The sequence below is a fragment of the Schistocerca gregaria genome, chromosome 1 (assembly GCF_023897955.1).
Source record: "Schistocerca gregaria isolate iqSchGreg1 chromosome 1, iqSchGreg1.2, whole genome shotgun sequence".
Lineage (NCBI taxonomy): Eukaryota > Metazoa > Arthropoda > Insecta > Orthoptera > Acrididae > Schistocerca > Schistocerca gregaria.
Window position 1 is genome coordinate 382,506,750 of NC_064920.1, and position 20,052 is coordinate 382,526,801.

Here is a 20,052-nt window from a genome sequence, read left to right on the forward strand (position 1 = left end):
GAGAGTACACCTGAAATCAGGTATTAGCACATGATCATTTTACGTGGGCAATACTGAATTCACTCATTATCAGAATTATGTGACCAGTTCATACAGCAGCTAATAAAATTCTTTTCACTGTGCTAAAATCATATGTTATTCCCTTAGGAGCGACTAGAGGTCCGTAGAAAACTTTATTTGTTTGTGATTTTTACTGATGTTGTTTTAGTTTACTGTAATTGAGAAGATTTCATTCTATTCGGGTTATGTTCATACGTCCCACATGCTATGTTTGAGACTCATAAGGAGCATTAAGCAATCTTTAATGAACGATCAAGTTTCTGCTTATTTCTAATCTTTAATCTTTAAGAGAAGTCATGTATTTTGTTGAAAATGTTATTGACTTCACTGATGTACGCCAAGCACTTTCATATACGCCAGCTACTATTTTAGACACAGACAACACAGCTTCTGGTTTAGACACAGTCAGTTTTAGTCACTATTAATGATGTCCTACTTTAAACTCATCTTTTTTGTTCTTTAATCTGTAAGAATTACAATGAAATCATTTCATTCTCTCGCAGTTTTCTACATCCATTACAACATTATATTTCTCTGTTTTCCTGGTAAATACTCAATTACCACTGCTTCTTTATATTAACTGTAAGATGTGTTTAGTATTAATTCTGTCACCTGTGTTTATATTGTTTTGTGAACTTTGGTGATAGATACTGAAATCATGCAGAATGATTTAATTGAGAATGTTCTTACAGGTGGAGAAAAGCAAGCCATTTAAATGTGGTAGTTTTGGAGCATCTTCATTGAGGGAACGGCATTTGGCAACTGGAGATTTTGATGGCAAGCTAAATGTTTGGTAATTTACTTTTGACACTATGTGACATATTTCAAGGAAAATTTGAATAGTTCATTTTTGCAGAGACTATATACATGGCACATATACACTATGTGATCAAAACTATCTGGACAGCTGGCTGAAAGTGACTTACAGGTTCGTGGCACCCTCCACCGGTAATGCTGGAATTCAGTCTGTTGTTTGCCCATCCTTAGCCTTGATGGCATCTTTCACTCTCACAGACATACGTTCAATCAGTTGCTGGAAGGTCTCTTGGGGAATGGTAGCCCATTCTTCATGGAGCACTGCACTGAAGAGAGGTATCGATGTTGGTTGATGAGGCCTGGCACAAAGCCGGCTTTCCAAAACATCCCAAAGGCGTTCTATAGGATTCAGGTCAGGACTCTCTGCAGGCCAGTCCATTACAGGGATGTTATTGTCGTGTAACCACTCCACCACAGGCCATACATTATGAACAGGTACCTAATCAGGTTGAAAGATGCAATCGCCATCCCTGAATTGCTCTTCAACAGTGGGGAGCAAGAATGTGTTTAAATGTAGGCCTGTGCTGTGATAGCGCCATGCAAAACAACAAGGGGTGCAAGCCCCCTCTATGGAAAACAAGACCACACCATAACACCACCGACTCCAAATTTTACTGTTTGCACTACACACGCTGGCAGATGATGTTCACCAGGCATTCACCATGCCCACACCGTGCCATTGGATTGCCATATTGTGTACCATGATTCATCATGCCACACAATGTTTTTCCACTGTTCAATCGTCCAATGTTTATGCTCCTTACAGCAAGCGAGATGTTGTTTGGTATTTACCGGCGTGATATGTGGCTTATGAGCACACACTCGACCATGAAATCCAAGTTTTCTCACTTCCTGCCTAACTGTCATAGTACTTGCAGTGGATCCTTGTGCAGTTTGGAATTCCTGTGTGATGGTCTGGATAGATGTCTGCCAATTACACATTAGGACCCTCTTCAACTGTTGGATGTCTCTGTCAGTCAACAGAAGAGGCCAGCCTGTGCGCTTTTATGCTGTACGTGTCTCTTCATGTTTCCACTTCATTATCACATCAGAAACAGTGGACCAAGAATATTTAGGGGTGTAGAAATCTAATGTACAGATGTATGACATAAGTGACACCCAATCACCTGACCACATTCGAAATCTGTGGGTTCTGCGGAGCGCCCCATGATGTCTAATTACTACTGAGGCCACTGACATAGATTACATGGCAGTAGGTGGCAGCACAATGCACCTAATATGAAAAACATATCTTTTTGGGGGTGTCCGGATACTTTTGATCACATAGTGTATTTCATCATAAAGTACATAGTATAAAAAATAACAAATGTATAGTACTCTACACAGTAGAAGAGTGTATAGTACCCTACACAGTATCAAATGCGAAATTGCATATATAAAGCTGTTGAATTACAAAAATGTGTGACAGAGGTATTTTATATAGCATACATGGAGTTGACATTGATTTACAAATTAAATCCGAATTCTAACACATTGGTACTCACGTTCATGAAAGCACTTGTTTGAAAATGCAGTTGACACATAGTAAAATTATATATTTATTTGATGCTTAACACAGTCTAGCTTGATCAGCCAGACTGTCTATGATGCCATATGGCAACATCATGCATATATGAGTGGTTTCCCTAACAATATATATAATTTTACAGTGCAACATAATAGTAGTTGATCATTAAAAATTTGAATTCTGCCTGCTATACAGCTGCCTGCATGGTGTTCCATTTGGCTACAAACTGTACATTTACATATAACATTAAGGAAACCACTCAAATATGCATGATGTTGCCATCTTTCATCATAAACAGACTGGCTGCATTGAGCTAGACTGTGTTTAGCATCATTATATTTTCAGAAACACTTGATAATCAGTAATCTTTACTGAAAGTTGAGTGCACGTAAACACACATGAAATCAGCTGAAGAGTGATTTGTTTCTGATACTTACAAGGAGAGGTCTGCAGCTGTGGGATCAACTTTTTGAAACCATATATGCAGCCATTCACCCTGGTGGGCTCTCATTTATAATGGACAAAAAAATTTTTTAAAAATTTTGCTTGATACCTAATAGCATTAAAAAGTTGCGTCAAGTAGGCTGATTGTTTGGTGTAATAGATAGGACATGTGCAACACATGTAGGACAGTGTGGATTTGAATCTTGTTACGTGTTACATTTGTTTTATTTTTAAATCTGTATCGAAATGAGTTTGATCACCGCTTGTACTCAATTAAGTGATTTAAATGAAATTTTTTTATTTACATTCCTTTGTTCCATTTAACATAGTATCAACTTCTTCATTTGCTCTCACTTTTCTTCCAGTCATTCTTTTTCCACTTGAAACCTTTGTTCATGTCTCTTTAATTAATTTCACATATTAATTTTTATTTAATTTATTTTGTTTTATTACCATGTTTTTCCTTCCACCTTTTTGTGTTCATTATATTTATTTCTCATTTTGTTTGAATTTTGCTATACTTATCAACCCTTCTTTCATGCACATTATTTTGTCCATAGTGCAGTAGGTAGTTAGGTTATGTTTCAAATGTTTATATGATGATTACCATGCAAAAGCTTGCACATATGGTAACAAAAAATACATTTTTCACGCCACTGCACACTCAGTATAAATAGATTACTTGGTCTTTTGTTTTGTAACTGATAGATCAGAATTTTCAAATAATTGAAAATTATAATAGATAAATACAATTAATTTATATTCACACAAATTCTGATTGGAAAAAGCGTGATATAAATAAAAAATTAACCAAATTAAAAAGCTTCATATGGTGATTAAAATACCGAGACAAAAGAAAAAAATTAAAAAACTACATTAAATCCAGTTAATTTAACAAAAATAGCGGTCAAAGTCATTTCAATAAAGATTTAAAAATAAAATAAAAAAATACTGCACCTGAAAAGATTCAAACCCACAACCTCTTGCATGTGAAGCTATTATCCTATCCATTACACCACACAACCAGACAAAGTAATTTGAGTTTTTCAATGTTATTGAGTGTCAACAAAATTCCAAAACTTTTGTCATCAATTGCTTGCAAAGGAGGGCCCACCACAATGAATGGTTGCTGGGTGTGATACCTGGGACCTTAACCTACATCATTGTATATATGCTTTCAAAGAGTCAATCTCATCACTGGGGACCTCTCATTGTTAGATCGCATCCAGTTAGACTTTTAAGGTATATAAAATGATGTTTATGGTAATGATAGCACAGATTATGTTTCCATGCCTCAGTCACTGAATCATCAAAAATTAACCAATTTTTAATTATTTGCCATATTTTACGTGTCAGACATAGTCCCTAGACATTTTTTTTCGCTGAAATTGGTTTCCTAAAAAAAAAAAAGGGCATGTGATAGATGAGTTAAATGATGACAATTTTTTAATTTCTCTTATCTGTTCTGGGAATTTTTTATGGTACCTAGTACCATGAAATTTTATTCACTTTTGTGCTAAAGCCTTTTTTACCCTTTTTTTACACATTCTTGCACTGTAAGAATTAAGTTCTCAATTAGTTTGGAAACTGACAAAGTCACTTTTTATATTAATTACATTTTTTTGTATGTCCAGGTATGGGAGAGTAGAATATTTAGCTGTTGAAATAATTGTTTTCTGAGCTGTTAGCCTGGAAATGTTCACAACTATTCTGAAAACTTGTTTTTGTGTAAGGAAGATGATTTTCAGATTTGTCTTGTGACCCCAAATGAAAAAGCCATAGTTTGTAGCAGAATGAATGTAAGAAATAGAAAATTATGCTACATTATCTAGTACACACAGTAATAATTAGTAATGAAAAGCGTGCAAGAGAATACCTCATAAGTCAGTAGAGGATATGGGCTTTTTAGTCTAAATAGTCAACTTACACAACTTAAAAGTTTAGTGACATCCACCCCTCGACCTGTTTATTTCGAATTCTTGAGATCCATATCATGATGTAAATTTGTTTTTGTAATGAATATAACTGGTTTTTGAAAGATTATCATTAACTTGTGAAGTTCAAACCAATTTTGTACATACAGGGAGATTCAAAAGTCATGTTCCATAGGGAAAATAGGGTGAACCAGAACTTCACTGACAAACTTTAAGAGGTGGTGGTGTTGTTCAAAACCAGAAAAAAATCTAGTAAACATGGACATTAAAATGCATACCTTAAGAGCTGTGAGCACTTCTTCATCTTTGATACTGTGAAATTTCTTTTACTGGAACCTCTTGGCTTTTCATGTTTTTAGCGTTTGCAGTATGGACCAAAACAAGAAAAGTATCTAGTAAACAAGGGCTCTAAAGTGCGTAGCTTGAGAACTATGAGCACTTGTTCATTAGAAGAGATTTGTTTCACAGCACTGAAGATGGAATGCTCATAGCTCTGAAGAAAAGCCCATGTTTAGTGACATTTTTTCCTTGTTTTAGTCCGTACTTTCTCTTCTAAAAGTTTGTCAGTGGAGTGTGATCCACCCTTTTGTCCTTTGGGACATAACTTTTGAATCACCCTGTAGAGGAACACACTGATGAAAATGTGGACAATACCTCTTTGCAGGGCCATTTCTACCATTAGGCAGGACTAGGCAGCCATGTAGGATGCCAAAATTTTAGGGGTGGCAAAAATTTATTTCAAATCAAACATCAAAAAAATTGTACAAATGAGGAGAAACATTGAAAAAGAGATAAAAATTAAAACACTGAGGTGGCTAATAAAAGTTGTAGAACTCTCAACAGAAAATGCAAACAAGGTGTCAATTATTTATCTACTCTCAAGAATGTGATTATTGAAAAATGTGAGATTTATTCGCCTTTCTAAAAATATTTAAATAAGAATGGAAATGAAATAACACCACAGTTATTCAGATGACCTAGTTTGATGCTTCAGCATACCTCTCATGAGTAATGCGCAACTTCTAAATTCAAGGAAAAATTCATTCATACCATAAAATAGTTCCACACCTCTACTAGCCCATTTTCTTGCAATCAAATAAAATAAATAATTGAGTCCAGATTTAGTCGCACTGGTAAATTCAGTTGCGTTCTAGTGTAAAATGTTCAGCACATCCTTCTTATTTCAATTATTTTGGGAAATGGCAAAGATTGAGGACAAAAAGTAAGAAATTGAGGACCTTTGTTGTCCTCAATCAGTTTTAAAGGAACTGAGGGCAAAACAGGAAAACTGAGGACTGTTCCAAGATGATGAGGACTCTGATCACATTAGTTTAATGATTAAAAATATAATAGGAGATTTGCATTGTTGTGACATTGAATGTTGGTGATGGTGGAGGGGGAGGAGGGATATCGGGGAGGCTGATGGTAGTGAAAAAGAGGGGGCATTGCTTTTCATTTCTCACCTATGGCAGCAAAATGCCTAGTGATGACCTTGCCTGCTTTATATTGGTTGCAACAATGATTGTGTTGTCAGAAAACAAAGTACCGTTGGTTGAAATCTCAATGTCATTTACATAAATAAAAAATGAAAGTTCCTGGGGCAGTGCCTTGTGGTATCCCTATTGGTACGGTCTTAATAGGAAACCAATAAACAATACTTTGAGATATAATTCTACTACTTGTGTCCTATTTTGTAGATGTTACTGAAACCATTTAACTGCCATTCCTCATATACTTATACCTTCACCTTTTTCTAACAAAACATCATATTGGACAGTATTAGACCACTTGGTTAAGTTGAAATACTCTGCCCCCAGTAGCTGAGTGGTCAGCGTGACAGAATATCAGTCCTAAGGGCCCGGGTTCAATACCTGGCTGGGTCGGAGATTTTCTCTGCCCAGGGACTGGGAGTCGTGTTGTCCTAATCATCATCATTTCACCCCCATTGATGCGCAAATCGCCAAAGTGGTGTCAAATTGAAAGACTTGCACCCGGCGAATGATCTTCCAGATGGGAGGCCCTTGTCACACGACATTTCCATTTTCAGTTGAAATTTATTCTTATTGAAGTGTTGTTTCTATCAAGTCTCATTTCAATATTTTCATTAAACTGAATAGTGCCTCTGCGAAAACTGTGTTGGTTTACAGACAGGAGATTGAACTTTTCCAGTAATTTGGTACTCTATGTTTTATGACTTTCTCTGACATATGAAACTGTCAGTAACAAAGCTGATAGTCTATAGTATCCCACTTCATATATACGCTGATTGATAATTGCTAAGGAACAGAGACATTGTTGGACAGGAATAATCACAGGCAATAATGGACAACATGAAACACAGTACATACGTAACTGAGGTGGAGTGATGTATGCATAACAAAAAATGGTAAAGATTTCACCACATGGGAAAGTAAGATAAAGACATAAATAATGTTTATATTTGACACAGGTCAGACTCCCAACATAAAAGTCATTATCAGACTGTTGAAAAGCAGTATGCCTTCCTCATGCACTAATGCACATTTTGTACCTGTTATGCTCTATAGGGTTTAGGCCTGGGGAGCACACAGTCCATTCCATATGTTTGTAAGGTGGAGATGGGATGGAGGAATGCCTTGTGGTACCAATTAAACAGCCTGTAATTTCAAATAGTTTATCATGCATAAGAGTAGAGCATTGGCTGGACAGTTGCCTGTGATACAACAGCATCCATCAGCTGCAACTCCATCTCTGGGCAGTCTCGGCTACCTGCGACCACTTGTGTTGTGGCATGGCTTGTGCACCCTAAGCTATTCAGAAGGCAGCAGGCTGGTGACATAATGGCAGTGAACCCCTGCCCCTGCTCCTAGCTGTGTGCCTTATATAATACTTACATGTGACACACACTACTGTTACTGATTCTGCACTTGAAGCTGAATGACTATCTAAGTTACACTGCTTACATCTGACAAGTACTAGCCAATCATGTTCCCCATTATCTCTACAGTGTAACAAACCCACTGCCTCTTTACTTAAACAAATTTAACCATACAAAAAGCATGGTAGTCAAGTTTATTTTCCATGACAAAGACTCTTTGACAACAAGAATTAAATTTCTTGACTCACCATTCTCTAGACCTCTGGTTCCGACATTGCATTAAAAGGTGATATCAGTACTCTGAAACCAGTTGGAGGTGGACTGGTGGAGATGCGTTGGGGGTACACTGTGCAGCACCAACTAAATAGCTTGTAATTCCAAATGCTGTATTATGGCACTCTGCTGTGGCTCAGTACAGGAAACCACAGCTTGACAGCATCATCCAGTGGCTTCCTGCATGTTGACAGAGCACAGCATTGGCCAGACAGAGGCCCGTGACACAACAGCTTCTGTCAGCAGTGACTCCAGATTTGGGTGGCCGCGGCTAGCTGCTACTGTGTGCATTCTAGCATGGCTTGTGCATCAATGTGGCAGGCTGATGACATAATGGCAATGACTTACTGCCCCCAAGCCAGTGGCCGGTGAGCTGCTTTCCATGACTGCTGCTGGTCCATTGTGGCGGAGGCTCCAGGTCCCAAGGTCTCGGAGTAGACTGCCCTAACATAGAGTCAAACTGTGTTCCATGACAGGATTTCAGATGGCAGCCAAGCGACACTGTCTGTGGTATTAACAGAAGTCTTTTTAGTATAAAATTGCTAGGTGTTTATAAGCTGTTGAGCTTTACTTGTTTGGACTTTGCTATGCCTTGCAGCATGTGTACTAAGCATTTCGGCTGGTGCTAGTGTGGAAAGGTATATTGCATCTACTGCTTGTATACTGTTATGACAACTCCTTCCACACTCTGCCAGGCCAGCTCACCTTGCAACATTGCGACGTCCATTATGTCTTGTGAAGCATAACACCCATGCTCGCCTGGGGCTGATACTACTGCAATTCACTTCCAAATTTGCGCATTTATGACCAAACTTGGTTGATGAGTTATACATACAATATTTTCACTTTCCAGCGTGTTTGACGCCTCAGTGGCCCTGCACGGGTGGGTGTTGTCATTCATGAACAGAAAGTTGGGACCTTCTGTATATCCCTTTAACAGTCAGACATGATCCAGAATAATTTTCATGCAGTATCATTGTGCTGTAAAGATACCTCACACAGAGATATGGAGCAGTGTTCAGGCATTCTGCACAACACATGGCAATACCATAACGCATTGGGCGTATCGATGATATTCACAAACTTTCTGTCTTGTGTAATTTTTGTATATGATAGTTATTTGGACCCCCCACATAGCTCACACATGGACATGTGAGAGGTACTAAGGGTGTGAGTGGTAGCCGCAGGCCGCCTTTGTAAGCAGAGCCACCATCGAGATGTGCACATCATGTGGCAACAGTTTGCCACTGAACCTGTGACCCGTCTGTGCAGTGTCACGCATTACTTGCTGTCTCAAGTGGCTACTGAATTGGAACTGTTGTATTTTTACACTGACTTTGCTACGTCCCAGACATGTTAGTGCTTCATTCATTTTATGAACATAGTCTATTGGGGACTTATAAGAATGTGTGTTCGTTTCCCTGTGGTTTGATGTACCACTGGAACAAGTGACGATGAACAGTCTACCTACACCAAACAGGATAGAAAACCATTGTGTTCGTCTCTTTCTCCACACTAACTGGTGGCCAGAATCACTTGCCACAGTGAAGTGGGGTTCGCCGGAAAACATAACTCTGGACCATTGTTGCTGATCCCTACCAACCTGCTCTCTACACCAATGAACTCTCTCTCTCGATTACAGTGTGCTCAAAGTAGGATGCATTTAACAGGCTTCTGAACATGCAAACCAGCCTGATTTAATTGCTGTTTAATTGCTGTCAAATGGCTCTGGCAAAGACATGTGTACCTGTAGTGGTTGCAAGATCTACAGCAATCTGCCTATGAGCAGAGATGCTGAGTCACAGATAGGCAAAACAAAAAGACTTTCACAAATAATAGCTTTCGGCCAGTAAGGCCGTCATGAGAATTAGATGGCAAACACACACATACACACTCACGCAAACACAACTCACTCACATGACTGCAGTCTCAGGCAGCTGAGGCCTCTGATGAAGGCCTTACTGGCCGAAAGCTATTATTTGTGACAGTCTGAGGCCTCAGTTGCCTGAGACTGCAGTCATGTGTTTGTGAGTTGTATTTGCATGAGTGTGTATGTGTGTTTGCCGTCTAATTCTGATGAAGGCCTGAGTGGCCAAAAGCTATTATTTGTGATAGTCTTTTTGCTGTGCCTATGTGTGACTCAGCATCTCTGCTTGATGGCGAGTAGCAACTTTTGTTTTCATAATATTGTTACATTCCATCCGGGATTTTCCATTTCAATCTACTTATGAGTGAAAAATCTGTTCCTCTTCACCACTAGGGCTAGATACTGATCCTCTTGTGATGTGATGGACCATCTTCAACCACCAGCATGCTTTCACATAGCATTTCCATGTTTTGTGGTCTTTTTAAATCACAAGAAGACACTTTGCACACACACCCATTACTGTGGCCACTGTTGTGACATTTTGATCAGCTTTGACCCATCCAACTGCTCATCCACAGTCATAAGCACTAAAATGATTTCTTGCAGACATGTTGCTGTGCCAAAGGCCTTGTTGGAGTGGTAGCACCAGTTCCTATCATATCACCAAAGTCAAGCAATTTTGAGCTCAGTTAGCATTTGTATGGGTGACCGTTTGAGCCTACTGAGCACTGTTGGTAAGCAGAATGCACTCAATCCTTGTGAGGCCAACTGACGAACTACTTGACTGAGAAGTGGTGGGTCTGGTCATGAAATCTTATCACGGCCAGGAAAGCTCTGTGCTGACCACAACCCCCTCCATATCTGCTTCTAGTGATGCCTGTTGGCTGAAAATGATACAGTGGTGGTCAGTTGGTACCATTGGGCCTGTCAAAGCACAATCGGGTGGAGTTTAGTGTAGTTAGACGTGTTGCTGTACCACTTAGAATGTCACACTAATCGGTTCCACTACGACCTTTGTCAATGTTGTACTGCATGAATTGTCGAATGCATGCAGAACGTTCATGCATGGACTTCAATGCAGTTAAAAAGTTCTGCTCTCTATATTTCCTTTTACTGCATTAAAAACAATGCTGCTTTTAATATGTTTGCATGTGTCTGTATATGTGTGGATGGATATGTGTGTGTGTGCGAGTGTATACCTGTCCTTTTTTCCCTCTAAGGTAAGTCTTTCCGCTCCCGGGATTGGAATGACTCCTTACCCTCTCCCTTAAAACCCACATCCTTTCATCCTTCCCTCTCCTTTCCTCTTTCCTGATGAAGCAACTGTTGGTTGCGAAAGCTTGAAATTTTGTGTGTGTGTGTTTGTTTTTTTATTGTGCCTATCTACCAGCGCTTTCCCGTTTGGTAAGTCATGGAATCTTTGTTTTTAATATATTTTTCCCATGTGGAATTTTTCCTTTTACTGTCATTGATTGCGTGTTCAGTAGCAGTTGTTGGTTGTGCTGTTGCAGTTTGCTTTTCTTAGCATGCTTCAGTTGTTCCTAAGAATTGTCAAGAAATGTATTTATACAGTGATTTTATTTTTAAAATTTTTAACATTTGTGGAAATGTTCCTTCAGAAAAGTATAATCCCACGAGCTGTGGTACATGCAGTGTAGCAAGCATAATGGTTATCATCACTGGCCGGCATACTGCGGGTTGTCAGTACAAATCCAACCACCAATAATTATTTTTATTTATTATTTGTCACTTCTGGAAGGTTCTTGAAATATTTTTTGTAGTATGTATATATAATGTGGCATTTTGGAGTGTCCAATGACTGTACAAAAAGGAGCATATACTTTCCAGAAGTTCATTTCTGTCTTGGCTGTATTATCGTATTCATAATAAATGTGCTTTCAGTTCTAAGTGCTGTGCTCAATTGATGACCCTACTTTCTGGGTGGACACCCTGGACACATTGTGCGCTACTGCAGGAAAAGATGATGAGTGTTCAGTAGCTCTTATGCTCCAAGATATCAACCAGCACAACAACCTTACTCATGTGAGTCAACTGCCAATGATTATAGTTGACCTGTGGGCCAAAGCCCATCTCCACGCCCTGGAAAAGGACACTCCCAACATGCCACAACCATTCCCCATCACTGTGCAGAGGTACCAGTTGGTCATCTAGCCACTTAATTCGGGGTAACTAAGTGAGGCAAACCACCTACGAGGTCTGTTCAAAAAATTCTAGAATATTCTTAATTTCGTGCAAATGGTGTGTTGGAGTGAAATGTGGTTGGCATCCCTGCGCATGCCTGTGTTTAATGTGTAACTGCTGGAAGTTTCATTGTTATATGTCTGTTAGTTATCATTCAGTAGAACATTGTGTCACACAGTTTGCGAATTCCAAGATGGCAGGGTTAGAGGAGTGTCTCTGCATTAAATTTTATAAAAAACTCAAGGAAACCTTCATAGAGATACACCAAATGACATATGAGGATAAGGTGATGAGTGCTTAAGCCGTACTTGGTGTTACATATGGTTCACACAGTTTAAAAATGGCCAGAGCGAAGTTGAACATGGGCTTCATTTAGGGCACCCTTTGACGTCTACTGACGATGCTCATGTCATGAATGTCAACAAAATTGTGCCTACCAATTGAAGACTAACTGTCCGAGAGATTGCAGAAGGATGTAAAATTTCAGATGGATCATGTGATGAAATCCTGACACAGCATCTTGGAATGCGTCATGTTACTGCCAAATTCGTTCCATGGCTCATGATTCATGACCAGAAAGACCTTTGCCTCACAATCTATGAAGAGCTTTTGTATTGTGCAAATGAGAATGAGACGTTCCTTAAGGGTATCATAACTGGTGATAGGAGTTGGGTGTACGGTTGTGATGTTGAGACCAAATTCCTGTAGTAGTTGGTGTTAGAACTGAACCTTTTTAGATTGAATTCAGCTGATAGGTATACCTGCTTAAAGGAAGTCCCTCTCACTAAAGGCGTACATTCAGAGGAAGTCATGTTTCCAAGTAGAGAAGGATTTAGCATATTTCATCAAAATATAAGAGGGTGAACTGCTTATAGATGTTGACTCTGAAATCATTGATATATCAGAGCACCACTCAAATAATTTGACAATTCAGAATCTTCCTTTACCAGGATAAAGATTAGCCTGGTGTTTTTCATGGAGTTCCTTGGGGTAGTGGCTTTGTACATAAAAAACAGTATTCCATTTGAGTCCATAGACGTATCATGGCACTGCACTGAACAGATATTTGAATGTTGTGCAGGGGCAGTTGAATTTAGTGAAACTAAATTTCTAATTGTTCTTATTTATAGGTCCCCTATCTCTGACTTCAAAGCATTTCTGCTCAAGGTAGAGAGGGTTCTTGATTCACTTTGTAGGAAGTACCGGAACTTAGAAATGTGGTGACTTCAGTATAAATGTTGTATATGATAGTGCAAGAAAAAGGATGTTGGTAGATATCCTAAATTCTTATGATCTGATGCAGACTGTGTTTTTTCCAACTGTGTGCAGGGGAACAGTAGCAAAGCCATAGACAGTATTTTTATTCATTCTTCATTACTAGATGGGCATACTGTTAGTAAAAGGGTGAATGGTCTTTCAGACTATTATGCACAAATTGTAACACTAAAAGTCTTATTTACTCCAACAAATGTCACATATAATTACAAACTATGTAGGAAAGTTAATCCAACAGCAATAGTGAGTTTTTTAAACCTTGTCAAGGAACAAGAGTGGCAGGATGTTTATGGTGCTGATAACATAGATGATAAATATAATGCTTTCCTTGACACATTTCTCATGCTCTTTGAGAGTTGCTTTCCATTAGAATGTTCTAAACAAGGTACTGGCAGTAATAGGCAATCCAGGTGGCTGACTAGCGGGATAGGGATATTGCAGTAGCCACCAGAAAGATCGCAGGAGGCGTACATCGGCAGGGCGCATCACGAACGGTAGTTGCCGCAAGTAGAGTCCCGTCCACCAGAGGGCACGCGAGAATATGGCCGCGACCTCTGCCGGCAGAACAACAACAAAAACTCAGGCAGCACGGGCCGTGCCCAGTCAGTGACATCGGGCAGGCCTAGAAGACAGTTCCCAGTCTACGCAATGTGAAGTGCGATGGAAAACGTGAACCGTGTTACTACACAATTGGTGACGAGTAGGGTCGTTCTTTTGCATGTTGCATCATTGTTCCGGTTTCGCAGCTTATCCACGGCATGGAGGATTTAGTGCGGGTTTTGGTTGAGCAAAAGACGGAGCTCATGGCCACCATGAAACAAGTGCTTCCGGCGTTGCTCTCCACACAGTCTGCTCCAGCGCCGTTCCCTCCTCCCTTTCCCCCATATGACGAGACGACGGAGGATTGGGACGCGTATGAACATCGCCTTCAGCAGCATTTCCAGGTATTTCATGTTGCTGATGCAGAGGTATGTCGCACTCTTTTCTCGTCTTGGATATCTCCCTCGCTGTATCAAGTTTTGCAGCAGCTAGCGCCATTGCAGGAACTGTCGTCCTTGTCTTTTGACGCATTGTGTTCATTGCTGTCTTCATATTATCGCCGCTGCACGCACGTTGTGGCGGCTAGGGCCGAGTTCTATCAATGCAAGAAGCAGCCCCATCAGTCTTACCGGGCATGGGCCGCTACCCTGCACGGTCTTAATTGCAAGTGTCATTTTGTCACGGAGCAGTCGTGAGAGTCTTATGCCCACGTTATGGTGCGCGACGTCATTGTTCGGTCGGCCCCCGATAGGGAGGTCTGGCAGTGGGCCCTGCAGTTAGAAGACCTGTCCATTGCTCAATCGTATGAAGTCTCTCACACCGCAGGTCAACAGTTGGAAGCGTGGTGCGACATCGCGGCAGTTCAGGGCGGCGCTGCCACATCCACTGTGTCCGGGGTGGACGACCTGCGAGCGGTACAATCTGGCCATTATGGCCGCTCTTGCACGGCGTGTAAACAAAGCTCCGGCCGCCTGTGCGTCATGCTATATACATCATGATTGGTCAGAGTGCCCCCAGCATTGGGCCATTTGTCGCAAATGTAATAAAAAAGGACACATTGCTAAAGTTTGCCGCTCAGCCTCAAACGAATTGAAGGAAGCAGGTACAGAGGACATGGACGTTGACAATCAGGAAGTTTCATCGGGCCAGGCTCCCGACGCATTGGTACACTATCTCTTTATCGAGGTGTCGGTTCGGTCGTGCCGATTACAACTGCAAGTAGATACGGGTGTGGCAGTTTCTTTGTTGAACGCGCAAACTTACTCCGACCTTGGGTCGCCCCCGTTGGCGCCAGTTAACCGACGTCTACATGGTTATGGTAAGCAGTTTATTCCCCTACTGGGTCAATTCACTACCGACGTGATTTACAAATCAGTCACTCGGTCTATTACTTTTATTGTTGTCAGTGATGCGAGCTGCGCTAACCTTTTTGGCTTGGATGCCTTTCAAGCTTTCGGTTTTTCTATTGCTGACACCATACAGTTGGTCTCCGAAGACGTTCCCTATCAATTATTGGAATATTTGATCTCTGACTTTCTGGATATCTCTGAGGAGGGCCTGGGGCGTATTTCAGACTTTGAAGCTCACTTAACGTTGAAGGTGTCGGCTCGCCCGCGTTTTCTACGCGTGAGGCAGATCCCCTTGGCTCTCCGCCCTCAGGTAAAAGAAGAGCTAGACCGGCTGACAGCCCTAGGGGTCATTCTTCCCATTTCTTCTAGTGAGTGGGCTTTGCCCCTCGTTATTGTCAGGAAACCCTCGGGAAAATTACGTCTTTGTGGCGATTTCAAGGCCACCATTAATTCCCAATTGGTGGTGGACACCTATCCTTTGCCTCGTGCTGATGAATTGTTCTCCGCCGTGGCGGGAGGCCAATATTTTTTGAGAATCGATCTTTCGGAGGGTTATCATCAGATACCACTTGGTGAGGAATCCAAATGGCTGGCGGTCGTCAACACCCCATTTGGTCTTTACCAATACCAGAGGTTGACCTTCGGAAAATCCAGTGCCCCGGCGATATTCCAGCGTTATCTTGAGCATGTCATGTCGACAATCCCTCATTGTATTAATTACCTGGACGACATAATTGTCACAGGCCACAGCACGAAGGAACACTTGCACAACCTTTGTACCTTCTTTCTCAAATTCAGGTCCGTGGACTTGCATTGCAACCTGCGTAAGCCAGACTTCTTCCAACCGTTCATTGGGCATGTGGGCTACACCATCTCTCGGCATGGCGTCCAGCCGCTAGGAAGTTTGGTCCGAGGTATCATCGACCTTCCGCGGCCCGCTTCGCTTAAGGAGTTACAAGCTTTTTTAGGCAAGATTGCCTATTACTACCGGTTCATTCCCAGGGCTTCCACCATAACCCACCCCCTGAACTGCCTTCTGCGCAAGGGTGTTCCTTTCGATTGGTCGCCTGCATGCGAGCAAGCCTTCATCTCATTGAAGGGCCTCCTTACGTCAGCACCTTGTTTGGCTACTTTTGACCCCCATAAGCTGTTGGTCCTGGCTACAGATGCCTTGCAGTATGGGGTGGGGGCGGTCCTGGCCCATTGCAACACAGATGGTACCAAGTAGCTGCTGGCGCTTGTCTAAAACTCTTATTTCCACACAGGCCCATTACTCCCAGGTGGAAAAAGAGGCTTTGGCCATTGTCTACGCCGTTACCAAGTTTCAGCCTTTCTTGTATGGCAAGAAGTTTCAGTTAATCACTAACCATAAGCCATTAATTTCGTTATTTGGCCCTGCTTCTCTTCTGGATAGGGTGGCCCACAGACTACAGTGCTGGGCCTTGTTTCTCTCTAAGTACCATTATGACATTCATTTTTGCCCTACCGGACAGCATGCCAATGCACACGCTCTTTACTGTCTTCCAGTGGGCCCGGATCCTAAGTTCGATTGAGAGGAGATTATGTGTTTTCATTTGGATGTGGCGTCCCGCCAAGTGGTTGATTGCTTCCTGATCACTAGTTCTCGAGTCACCAGGGAAACGGCAGCTGACCCGGTTCTCCGGCAAGTAGTTCGCCTCATTCAGCAGGGGTGGTCATCCCGACCTCCAGGCCGGGCCTCGGACCCGTTTTACGAGACAGCCTCTCTGTCTTGGAAGGAGTTCTCCTTCTGGCTACCAATGAAACAGCTCCTCGTGTGGTTGTTTGTGCAAGTTTGCGAAGGGAAGTCCTCACGTTATTACATGAGGGGCTCTGGGGTGTTTCCCGTACTAAAACCTTGGCTCGCAGACATGTGTACTGGCCCGGTATTGACAGAGAAATTGAGCAGTTGGTGGCCGCCTGTTCCCAGTATGCGAAACAAACAGGCATCTCCCAGGTCAACGTTCCCTTCATGGCCGCCTGCAATCCATGCATGGGAATGTGTTCACATCGACTTTGCGGGGCCTGTTTCTCAATAGCTTTTGGCTCATTGTCATTGATACTTATTCCCGATTCCCATATGTGGTTCGCTGCTCCTCAACCACTTCCGAAGTTGCAATCCAGGCACTAGCAAAAATCTTTTCAGTGGAATGTCTGTCAGTCACCCTGGTCTTGAACAATGGACCTCAGTTTATTTCGCAGACCTTCGACGATTTTTGTAGGCACTTCGGCACGTTTGCTCTCCCCCCTTTCATCCACAATCGAATGGGGAAGCAGAGCGCATGGTGCGCACATTTAAGATGCATATGAAAAGGTATGTGCACGAATTTCCTGCAGAGTAGGCATTGACGTTTTTCCTGATGGCATACCGGACCACACCAATGGGAGAACGCAGCCCCGCAGAGCTCCTCCACAGGCGCCAACCTAGGACTCTGCTGCACCTCCTCCGGCCTGGTCTTCGCCAGTCTTCACAAAACGGAGTACCCAGCTTTGCACTGGGTATGTCGGTCTGGGCACGTGGATTTGGTCGCAATCCACATTGGATACCGGCGGTGGTCCTGTGCTGAAATGGCCGCTGGCTCTATACCTTGCATGTGGGGGAACAGGAGGTACGTCCTCACCAAAATCAGCTACGTCCAAGTTTGGGCACCCACCTTCCGACCCCTCGGGCACCGGCTTCCCGATTGCTGTCACCCGTGTTGGTTTCTCAGGGGATGCTACCACCCCTCTCCCCTGTGACTCAGCCGCACTTCGATAGTTCTCAGCCTTGGCAGCCTCCAGTAGCTCCAGCACCGGCATCGCCATTGTTAGAGATGCCCCAGCGAGAGCCAGACCCTCTCGCAGGCCCAGTTTCTCAGGAGGCTGGTTCACCTGTGGTCGTCCTTTCCCCATCGTCCCCGCCACTGGGTCTTGCCCCTCCCGAGATGGACCAGGATCCAGAGTTCGACGGCTTGTCTCCCGTTCTGTCCTGGGCTCCAGTGGTGGGACGACGAGGGCCTCTTCGTGTAGGTCACTTTCAGCCGTATTTAAAGGGTCCAGCTCGAGGGTTGGCAGATCCCCTCGACTCCGGCCTGCCAATGGACGTGGAGGTCATTGCTCCTGCATGACACTCCACCTTCCGACACAGGGGATCACAGTGGCTTCACCCCCCGAAGGAGCAGGAGTGCAGTAGCCACCAGAAAGATTATGGGAGGCGCACATTGGCACGGCGCGTCACGAATGGTAGTTGCTGCAAGTAGAGTCCCATCCACCAGAGGGCACGCGAGAATACGGCTGCGACCTCTGCCGGCGGAACAACAGCAACAACTCAGGCAGCATGGGCCGTGCCCAGTCAGTGACATCGGGCAGGCCTAGAAGACAGTTCCTGGTCTACGCTATGTGAAGTCAGTCGGAAAACGTGAACTGTGTTAGTACAGATATCATGTAGAATAAAGCGGGAATTATATCAAAATGTTAGTAGCAGACACAATCACGCTACAGTAGCCCATTACAAACAGTATTGTAAGCTGCTTAAAAATGTTATTAGGGAGACTAAGAGTAGGTGGTATGCAATTAGAATAGCTAATACACAGGATTAAAGTAAAACAATATAGTCATTTGTGAAGGAAATGTGTGGTCAGCAGCAGAAAATCGTCGATATAAAGTCAGTTCGAAGTAAAAATATTTCTGTTACTGATAAATCAGATATATGTAAAGTATTTAACAATCATTTTCTGAGCATTGCTGGTGAATTAAATCAAAATTTAGTTTCTACAGGGACTCATATAACTTTCTTGGCAAATACCTTTCCGAGACTGATGTCTGAAATACTCCTCTGTGACACAGACAAGGGGGAGATAGAGTCAATAATTGCTGGCAGGAGTGGCCGAGCGTTTCTAGACACTACCGGTTGGAACCGCGTGACCGCTACAGTCGCAGGTTCGAATCCTACCTCGGGCATGGATGTGTGTGATGTCCTTATGTTAGTTAGGTTTAAGTAGTTTTAAGTTCTAGGGGACTGATGACGTCAGAAGTTAAGTCCCATAGTGCTCAGAGGCATTTGAACTATTTGAGAAGACTAAGGACTCTCGTGGATATGATGGAGTGCCTAGCAGAATATTAAAGTACTCTGCTGCGCATGTTAGCCCTGTATTTAGCTATATTTGTAAATTTTCCTTTAGGAATGGTCAGTTTTGTGAACAATTAAAGTACTCAGTAGTAAAGCCGCTTTATAAAAATCGATAAAGGGATAATGTAGACAATTTTAGACCTATTTCTATGCCATCAGTGTTTGCTAAAGTTATTGAAAAGGCTGTGTATGTAAGGATAATTGATCACTTTATGTCACATGATTTGCTATCAAATGTTCAGTTTGGCTTTAGAAGTCGTTTAACAACTGAAAATGCTATATTCTCTTTTCTCTGTGAGGTACTGGATGGGTTAATCAAAAGGTTTCAAATGCTAGGCATATTTTTTGATTTAACTAAGGCATTTGGTTGTGTGTATCACAAAATATTGCTTCAGAAGTTGGACCATTACAGAATATGGGGAATAGCTCACAATTGGTTCACCTCTTACTTTAGCAACAGACAGCAAAAGGTCATTATTCACAATGTTGAGAATAGCTGTGATTTGGTGTCTCAGTGGGGCACTGTGACCTGGGGGGTGCCACAGGGATCAGTGTGGGGGCCACTCCTGCTACTTATTTATATAAATGATATACCCTCTAGTATTACTGATAACTCTAAAACATTCCTGTTTGCTGATGACACTAGCTTGATAGTAAAGGATGTTTGTGTGCAGCATTGGCTCAGTTTCAAATAGTGCAGTTCATGACCTACGTTCATGGCTTGTAGAAAATAAACTAACGCTAAAGCACAGTAAGACCCAGTTTTTACAGTTTCTAACAC

General features: G+C 42.3%; 1 protein-coding gene across 2 annotated transcripts in view; it reads left to right on the top strand.

The window, feature by feature from the left end:
* Positions 1 to 20,052, top strand: part of LOC126348365 (dynein axonemal assembly factor 10) — a 176,892-nt gene that overhangs the window by 19,631 nt on the left and 137,209 nt on the right. For both annotated transcript variants that reach the window (XM_050002348.1, XM_050002349.1), the window contains one exon: positions 753 to 853. In XM_050002348.1, coding sequence (XP_049858305.1) covers positions 753 to 853 — 101 coding nt within the window. Of the gene's footprint in view, positions 1 to 752; positions 854 to 20,052 lie in introns of those variants that run through there.